This window comes from Camellia sinensis, chromosome 14 (genome assembly GCF_055761805.1).
Source record: "Camellia sinensis isolate YWXY chromosome 14, ASM5576180v1, whole genome shotgun sequence".
Taxonomy (NCBI): domain Eukaryota; kingdom Viridiplantae; phylum Streptophyta; class Magnoliopsida; order Ericales; family Theaceae; genus Camellia; species Camellia sinensis.
The window spans coordinates 133,173,799-133,183,252 of NC_138974.1; the positions used below are offsets into that span (position 1 = coordinate 133,173,799).

General features: G+C 32.1%; 2 protein-coding genes across 5 annotated transcripts; one reads left to right on the forward strand and one right to left on the reverse strand.

Moving 5' to 3' along the window:
• Window positions 1-885: 885 nt before the first annotated feature.
• Window positions 886-3,782, forward strand: LOC114321751 (mediator of RNA polymerase II transcription subunit-like protein). 4 transcript variants are annotated; one of them, XM_028268958.2, is made up of 4 exons: window positions 886-1,145; window positions 1,851-2,090; window positions 3,215-3,327; window positions 3,448-3,782. In XM_028268958.2, the coding sequence occupies exons 2-4, from the start codon at window positions 1,913-1,915 to the stop codon at window positions 3,580-3,582; spliced, it is 426 nt and encodes a 141-aa protein (XP_028124759.2). In that variant the 5' UTR covers window positions 886-1,145; window positions 1,851-1,912; the 3' UTR covers window positions 3,583-3,782. The 4 variants fall into 4 exon arrangements, with proteins under 4 accessions (XP_028124759.2, XP_028124761.2, XP_028124760.2 ...); XM_028268960.2 differs by having other exon boundaries at window positions 963-1,145; window positions 3,224-3,327; XM_028268959.2 differs by lacking the exon at window positions 886-1,145 and adding an exon at window positions 1,158-1,738.
• A 484-nt stretch (window positions 3,783-4,266) lies between these two features.
• On the reverse strand, window positions 4,267-8,044 carry LOC114321752 (U1 small nuclear ribonucleoprotein A). Its single transcript, XM_028268961.2, has 5 exons — window positions 7,726-8,044; window positions 7,445-7,617; window positions 6,888-6,981; window positions 5,223-5,311; window positions 4,267-4,868 (listed from the first exon to the last, which is right to left on the reverse strand). Exons 1-5 carry the CDS (start codon window positions 7,808-7,810, stop codon window positions 4,575-4,577), a joined length of 735 nt encoding a protein of 244 aa, XP_028124762.2. The 5' UTR covers window positions 7,811-8,044; the 3' UTR covers window positions 4,267-4,574.
• Between the last annotated feature and the right edge of the window lie 1,410 nt (window positions 8,045-9,454).

Consider the following 9,454-nt stretch of genomic DNA (forward strand, 5'->3'; position numbering starts at 1 on the left):
AATTTGCGTCTGATATCAACATCAATTGGATCCAAACAGCCATGCTGCCTAACAAATTGTAATGATTTAATTGAGGCAAATCAATTTTTTTTGGCAAATCAAAAGTCGAGATTTGTCCACCATTCACAAAACTCATTAACCAATTCTATATTGGAGTCGAAGTCTTTTAAGATAAAAATGCTTTATGTAAGGATCATATTATAATTTTTATTTGGCAATTTAACACTAAATTAATAGGAGAGACGTTATAAAAATATTATGTATAAAGATAAAAAGTGAAATTTATTCTACACGTAATTTTTATAAAGTAGTATGTTGTAGACATGTAATTTTTTTTTTCTCCTAATTGTGAAAATGTCCATAAAAGGAATTATTACACAAAATCAAAAGCAGTTATGTCATAGATGCAAATTTTTTTCGTTAATTGTACATTTCGTAGTATACTCATCTTTTCATTAAAGTTATTGTGTTTACCTTTGCAATACATTTAAATGTCTAAAAGGATCTCTAATTATTCATAAATTCTTATATGAAATTCAAATTCGACAAATAATTGAGCTCAATCAATACATTGAACTTATATCAAATGAGATTAAAAAATATATATATATATTAAATTAAGAATTAACCAAAATTTTCATCAAATTTTCAACTATCACATTTTTACTCAAATTTGATGAATTTTTAATAAGAATAAAGATTGAAAATGATTTTTTAAAATACATTTTTGAATAAGTTTAATTTTTTTTAAAAAAAATTGATAAAATAAAAAATAATAATAATGATGATTGGAGAGTTGGAGTGTTTATACCCAAATCAAATTTTGGGTGTAAGAGTCAGGGAAAAAAAATTAAATAAACATAAAAGAATAAATGTATGTGTGATAGATTGTAAATGAAAAGTTACAAGAACAATTTTTAATTTTTTTTTTAAATCCCACCGGTAGGTCCCCTCAAGATTTTAACCAAATTTTCACTTAAATTTAAAAATAAAAAAAATTAAGGATGGGATGGAGATGGTCTATGGTAAGTACTGCGTAGTTTGGATCAAAACCGCTTTCTTAACTTTTTCACCGACGCCGCCGCCTTCTCGCAGCCTTCCTCGGCCGTGAGCTCGCCAGACAGACATCGGGTGACATCGTCAAGGTTTGTCAAATCTTTTTTTTTTTTTACTTTTCGGATTTAAGTTCGTTCTTTTCATACTCTATTCCTTCTATTTATTACAAAATTCGTTTTTTTCTTTTTTTTTTCTTTGTTCTATTACCATAAAATTCATGTTGGCTTCTTTTTTTGTTTGAAGTCAAAGCATTCAATTTCTTGCATTATTCATAGCATCTTGCATTAATATGGTTGTATATGTATCTGTCGATGTATACATATATGTTCGGATGTCTATATGGGTGTTATTTGGTAACACTCTTTCTAATGCACTACAGATGTTCGATCCATTGCCCTGATTCAATAATTTGTTTATCTGATCGAATTGCTTGAACCATGGGCTCATCGTATGCCTGACACTAGAATTATTGACTTTCCCCCAATTTTCCATTTAAGAAAAGAATATCACCTGAAAATTGATATATTTGTTAGCAGCATTTCATATGATGGCAAGAGGTTTGTTTCATTAGATGAGGGTTGTGTTGTGTGCAGATAACAGTAATTTAACCAATTATTCTAGTTTCTGCCATTTGTTCTTGCCTTTGTTAATCATAGATCAGTTAATACTATACTATTCAGAGGTTTGTGGGCTGCTCCTTATTTATTTATTTATTTTTTAAATTTGACATTTGTGTGTCCTAATGAGCTCCACAAGCTTTTTGAACAACCCATATTGTTTTCCATTCATTGCAGTTTTAGGATTTCTGACCTTCAAAGGAAGAGTACTGCTCGAATTGTAACTGGTAGAGATAGGTATGGCTGAGAGACAGTCTTTGGATCAGCAGCATCCTCTTTCTCCGCAGCTGCAATCTCCCTCTCCACCGCGGGAGGACATGATTGCTTGTGTGATGGCTCTAGAGGCTGCTTTGCTTCCGTGCTTGCCTGCGAGAGAGCTCCAAGCAATAGACCGTTCTCCCCACCCCTCTCATCAGAGTGAGTGACTCTCTGCTCTTTTCTTGTATTCGTCATGCATAAAAACCTCCTTGCTAAGGAGAAAAGGCTGAGGCTTTCTAAAATGAAATGGACAATAAAAACCGTAGCCATCAAATTGGAATCTCACTGTTGTGGCCATCTTCTTTGTGAAGGAATGGCTCATTAAAGTATATTTTAATTTTTCAATCCATTTCGGAATAGTATATAGTTACCTAGTATTAGGCCAATATGCATGAAACAGGACTGATTTTCTTTTAAAACTGAATTTATTTAAGGTAATTTTTATGATGGCTAAGAAAACTGAAAAGTTATTAAGGATGTGTTTGGAACTAGGAATTGGTAAGGAAAAAAAGAAAAGGAAAGAAACAATGACAAAACTGATTTCCATCTATTTTCCTTCTCACTCTGAAAAACATTGTATTAACAATATTTATGAAAGGTAAGAGATAGTGAATTCCTTTCCATTTTCTTTTCTTACGCGCTCACCAAATCCATGGATCAACCGGAGCACAAATTACTATTTGGAGAGGGATACTGTAGGAAAAGAATTCATCATTTCTAATAAAAAACTGTTTGACCTTGTGCTTCCTCTTCATTTCTTTATTACACTAGCTGAGGCTGCATTTAATGAAGTTATTGTGGAGTTGGATGGAGTCAAATGGTCTCCTAAGACATGTCCGGTTGTCCAAGAACTCTCTCTCTCTCTCCCCGATGAAGTTTTGACATCTCATTCTCTAAATTTTCAGAGGCCTGCAAATTTCTGTAAAAAATGTGGAACAAAACGATGTTCATACCATACGGAGGGGTCTTTTGAAAACAAGCTAAAAAAGCCAGCTTTTTGGCTTTTTTTTTTAGCCAAAAAAGCTAAAATGCCAATTTTTTACCAACTTCCCAAAACACTCCAGAGTTTCTGCATTGGTGTGATTTTTCCCATATATTGTGATTCATCAGGTATTAGACAAGTAATTTTTTGTCTGTTGATTAAACGTAGAATCTAAGTTACTTCTCTCATAACATAGATCAAAGGGGTTAAAATTTTCACACATAGTAAAGCTGAATGTGCTTATGCCATGAAATTGGTATGCTGTCAGCCAAACGAGGTAATTGTGTTTTGATTGGTTCAGTTGATGTAGAGAGGCATGCTAGAGACTTTATGGAGGCTGCGAAAAGGCTTCAACTCTATTTTATTGGCCTGCAACGTGAAGATCAACCTACAAAGGCCGAAACCCTACAAAAGGTAATGCACATATCAATTGACTTCTTATTTATTTACTCTGCGATTCCATAGTTTATTATTAATATTATTTAATATTGATCAATTTTTTTCTTCGCACTTAAATGTGTTATATTTTAACAGGAGATTGCTATGATGGAAGAAGAGTTGAAGATCAAGTCCGAGCTTATTGAGAAACAAGAAAGGCTGGTCCAAGGGTGGAGAAAGGAGTTGAAAGACCAGCTAGACAAACACAATACTGAGTTAGAGAGGGTTTGATTAGTGTGAGAGTTTTTCTGTACCAATTTAATAACATCATTTTATTTGAGACTTCCCTCTTGGTGGACCTATGCGAGGCCATTCGCTACCAATTTCAGATATTTGCTTATTGAATTATCCTAAAATGGCTTTATATTAACTCCTACATATGTCAACAACTATTGCTTGAATATTTTGGGAAAGAACAAAATCATTTTTTCGTTTTGCTTACTCATATACTACAATGTGTGGTTGTGATTTGATTCTTGTATGGTGAAATTCGTATCTTAAATGAATCTGAATCATAAGACTTGCACTGTTGAATACCTTCAATGTATCCCTGCAATAAAAAAAAAAAAAAAAAGAGGGATAAATTTCACTAACCTTTCCTAAAGTATAGAGAAATTACAATACGTCTCACAATTTTAATATAATTACATGAAATTTCTTTAAAATTTTAATTCACATAACACTAAACTCTATTTTTATTAATAATCCATTAGTCATATAGATAAATAATAATAATAATAATAATAATAATAATAATAATAATAGTACACTATCTACATTAATTTCAGTAACTTTAATCTTACTAAAAAAGATATTGATATAATTATATTAAAATTATGAAATTTTATGTATTTTTCCTAAACCTTGAGGAGGTCAGTATAATTTACCCAAAAAAGAAGAAAAAGGAAAACATTGCACAGAAATAGCCATTGGCAAGACTCATATTTAGCGATCTGTAAACGAGAGTAAGGACTTAGTATACAAAGAACGTCCGAAGCATCTAACTTCAAGCCCAAAAAAAAATTAAATTCTGACTCGAGCTAATCTAAGTTCAAGAAAACAAATGTTAATCGAAGTACACAAACATGGGAAAACAAAGGGGATCACACTACAATAATACACATGCTTTAAAAAGGACAAGACGCATGTGATCTCTCTCTAGATTGATGACATTCCAGTTGCTAATTCTCCCTATCTGCATCTTTTAACCCAGAAAAATGTATCTACTTCTTCGCATAGGTAATCAACATTGGGTTCTCAGGAGACATCTTGAATCCTTGTAGTCCCTGCATTGCAACTGTTGATTGCATCTCGTTGTCATATTCTACAAAGGCAATACCCGGTTTTGCTTCGACCATCCTAACTTCCTTAAAGCCTGCGTATTGGCAGAAAAGCATTTGCAGCATCATTTGGTTGGTCTGATGAGGAAGATTCTGAACAAACAATATATTATTTGGTGGTGCCGGAGCTTCTGGGACTGCTGATTTCGCACCACCCATATATGGTATTTGTGATAACTGCACCATTTAGTGGAAGAGAGAACTGGTAAGTTCTTTCCCCCCAAAAAAAAAAAGAATTTAACTAAAGATGTACCTAGAAAAAAGTATATAAAAAAAAAATTAAAAAAAACAAACATGGAAATAAAGCACCTAAGTCCCCGTAGAAATTTGTGTGGAAAAAAAGCACTACATCCATTTGATGCAAAGTGAGTATAGAACAACAATCAACTTGAATCAATTTCAAATTTTAATCTCAGAACTATCTTTTCAAAACATATAGATGCACATTTAATGAAGTTATAATTCCACAACAAAGTAATGAAAATTCCAAAATTAATCCTCAATTCCTTAGAAAACAAATAACATGCTTACAGGAGGAGTTGCACCATAGGCACCAGCATAAGCTGGATTCAGACCCATTCCAGCTTGATTAGCATCATGTTGCTCTTTTCGCTTCCTCCCTATTGTATTAGAGAAATGGTGCAAGAATCAAGATATATATATATATAGAGAGAGAGAGAGAGAGAAGCAAAACCCATAAATAAGAAAGAAAATATACACTATATTCTGACATCACATTTATCCCAAGTGACTTCTTTTCAAAATTTAACTTTCGTTTCAAACTATTACAGCAATCGTTTAACTATTCCTCTTTCTTGCAATTAACTAAAATACAGAACAAGTTTCCTGCATCTATCTCATTTAGATGCAAAAAACTTTCAGCTCACACAAGTTATGTAATTACACCATGCTCCTTTCATATCACTTTCATCAGAAGGATTTAAAGGGCAGGTTTAAAAGATGTGAATAAATAAGATCATCCAAAAATAAAAACCAGAATCTCGTAAATAAGCATGCCATTCACAGCTTCTTAATCTACCAATAACTTAGCAATAATAGTCATAAGTCTTGCAATTTATTATCTTCCACAAGGGCATCCTAAATAAAATTGGTTTAGAATAAGCATGTAATACTTAGTGAAATAATCCTGCAAATAATAGAATAAAGCCCTCAACTCCTAAAAGAAGTGTTGTCCCAGTGATTTGCTATCTAAGGGTAAATGGGAAGCAATAAGGCACTGCAACATGCTTTCTGATGAGAATTACAGTGAACTAATTTTAGCCCATGAACCCATGCATCTTATTTTCCGGGAGAATGTGGACACTGTTAGGCGAAGATAAGACAGTGCCAAAGTGGCAATATAAGAGGAGTAACCACAAACTCAAATGTATTTCTTTTTCACAATGAAACACTCCAACCATGCTTCAGCATTCGTAAAATGTTTGGCTTTCTAATGTATCGTATCTAAAAGTTTCTAAAACAAAACGTTGATTCTATCATTGAAATTATTTAAGTCAAGCAACACAACTAAACAAGGATATGAGTTCAATTCTATATCAAGAATTACACTAATACCTTCTCTGATAGCTATGTCATGTTCAACTGGATTTCAACACTCCCTCAGTTTCCTTTGAGAGCAATTGTATATATTAACATTTGTCTTTTTGATAAAGTCTATATGTATTGGTAAGAGGGCTGCAATATATCACCTAAATATTTCAGTTCTTATGTAGCTTCTCATGTGGCATGATGGGTTCCACCATTATTTATTTATGATGGGCCCACATAAACACAAACATTTATTGCATGAATTTACAAATAGGAGGTGAAGTTATGTGGAGATAAATAACATTTTTCTATTGGTAAATACTCTTAATTTGCACAACATAGAATCACATCTCCATTTCTTGTCAAAATGTTTTTGGTAACAAATATTGGACAGCAAATTTCTTTTCATGCTACTACCAATGAAGTACATGATACAAATAACAATATTGCCTTACTGTAATTATGTTATTACCATATGTTTGCAAATCATCAGCATCGTGATACAAATTTATGAACTTCCAATATTTAATCCTATATAAAGTTGTAATATGATTAGGATAATCTATTGATTTGCTTCGGATTTGAGATCATTACAGCAAGAAAGAAGTGTAATTCGATGCATGTGACTATGCAACAAGAATGTCTTACCTTTCTCCTCATGCCTCTTTCTTCTTTCTCTCGGAACAAAAGTACCATCAGCCTTTGCTATTACATCTGATTTAGTCTTTGCATATTGTATCCTCTGCGTTAACAACACATTATTAGTCACACACTCGTCTAACTTACAGACATACATTTTTCAGCACAAACTACAATCTTCCATACAATTATATCCACAGATACCTTCCTATACGTTTTAATTGACACATGATAGAGATTTTTTTCACTAACCTACCATGTAGCAAATCCAATTTTCTTGAATTAAAAAACATGCTAAAGTCAATAATTTTGTAGTGTATTGGCAAATACTATTGAAAAGACGAGCTCTGAACTCAACTGATCATCATCATCAGCAGCACAAAGTAGCAAAGGTTAATGTTGTGTTTGGTTGGGGGATTTGAGTAAGAATTTGAAAAGGAGATGGAAAAGGAAAAAGGTGGGTGAAATAAGGTGAAAAATATCTTAGTTATATTTCAACTAGGTTCTCATTTTCCCTTTCCAAATCTCTTTCTAAATCTCCCAACCAAACACAGGAACAAACATACCATAGGTTTGTCATAGAATGGGAAGCCCTGCATTTGCCGAAGCGCACTGGTTGCTGAAGAAACGTCCTCGAACACAACCCAAGCTTGGCCTTTGTGTTTCAACGTCTTGAAAGCTAAAACCTCCAGTATCTTCCCGAATTGAGAAAACACAGCGTGCAGCGATTTCTTCAACTCTGCAAATTTTACTCAGATCTCAAAGAAAACTAGGGCAAAGCTGTGTAGAAGAGATATATATATATATATATATAGAGAGAGAGAGAGAGAGAGAGAAGAGAAAGTACCTTCGAGCTTGATCTTCTCGTTGAGGTTGTTGATATATATAGTCATGTTCGGAGAAACATCGCCCCCGGTAGTCATCTCCGCCATGGCTGCCTTGGCATTGAGAATTGAGACCTAACCTAATTTCAACTCCTGAATTCCGAGCAGCCAAACAGACGAGAGACTATTTTGGGAGAATTGGGTGGGCTGGATGGTCCGCTCCATCAGTTTGGGCCTCAGTTCGGTCTATAGACTTTTACTACAAAGTTTCGTTTGGGCCACATTGTTCAACTTCTTAGGAACGCGAATTGGGTGGGCTAGATGGTGTGGCTCTTTTAATTTGGGCTGCGATTGGGGGCCATGAATGTTTTTAGTGCAAATGTTTCGCCTGGACCACACCACACAGTTCGAGAAATGAAATGAATTTAGGCCTCATTTGAGCATAAACTATTTTAATAATTTTTTAAATTTTTACGAAAAGATATGTGAAAAAACAGAGAGATTGATATGATGACTTATAATAATTTTTTAATTTTTTAACTAAAATATATAATTAACAAATGAGCCCTTAATTCATATTTTTCACCCTAATTTTTCTTACTCCCTCTCTTAGAATATTTTAAATCAGTGCATTAAAATGATTGGCAGTGTCATATGTTAGTTTATTGGTTTTTTTATTTAACTTTTGGTTTTTCTTTACCTTTTTCACTTTTTTAACAAAAAAAATTAATGTATTTAAAAATATTTTTTTAAATTGCATCAAAAACGTGAATGATTGGTATGTATGACTTTTTGACTTTTAAAATAATTTTTTATTGTTTGCTATTTTTTTATTTTTAGATTTTTTAACCAAAAAATTAAGCTGTCAAACAAAATCTGAATAACTCATTTACTTTTTAAATTAAAACACTGAAGAGCATCTCTAATAATTCATCTTTTCTTTCATTCAATGTCCATCAAATTAAGGAAAATTTATTTTTTTATCAAATTTTTAAAAATAAAATATTGGAAATGATTTTTTTATATTAAATTTGGTGAAAATAGAAATTTGGAATAATGGATGAATTTTTAATAATAATAATAATAATAATACAAATTTGTAAAAAATATTAGAATAATTTATATTAAATCAAATTTAAAATCAACCACTTAAGATTATAAAATAAAAAAAAAAAAAAAAAAAAAAAACTTGATAAAGAATTAGAGATATTCTTAACATACAAAATTAAGGCAGAACTTGGCTAAAAGGCAGTTTGTTTGACCTTTTAACTTTTTTTTGATAACATTATTTTTTTATTTTTTTACATATTTTTTTCAAATAAAGTTTTAAAAAAAATTAACTTTTAACCTACTTTTTAAAAGTAATGCTATTAGCACCCCATCTATTATTTTGGACCCCCTATTTCTTTAGACTCCTATTTATAAATTTTAAAACCCTTAAAATTTCTTTTCTTCTCCAAATAATACCAAAATTATCTTTGTAAAAACATTCTACCCATTCAATTGAATGCATACCCCCCACACCCCAAAAAATCTCTCTTCCAAAAATCCTAATAAAACTCATGAAGAAAAAGAAAAGCCAAGTGTCATTACTGTCTCTGCTCTATCTCTCCTCATCCTTTTCTTCAATGATTAATGTTCGATTATCGGTTCTTGAGCAAATAATAAATGTTCGGTTATTGGTTCTCGAACAAATAAACAATGTTCGGACATGTATTTTCGAATTTCAATCATATGTTGGGAAGTTCAGTC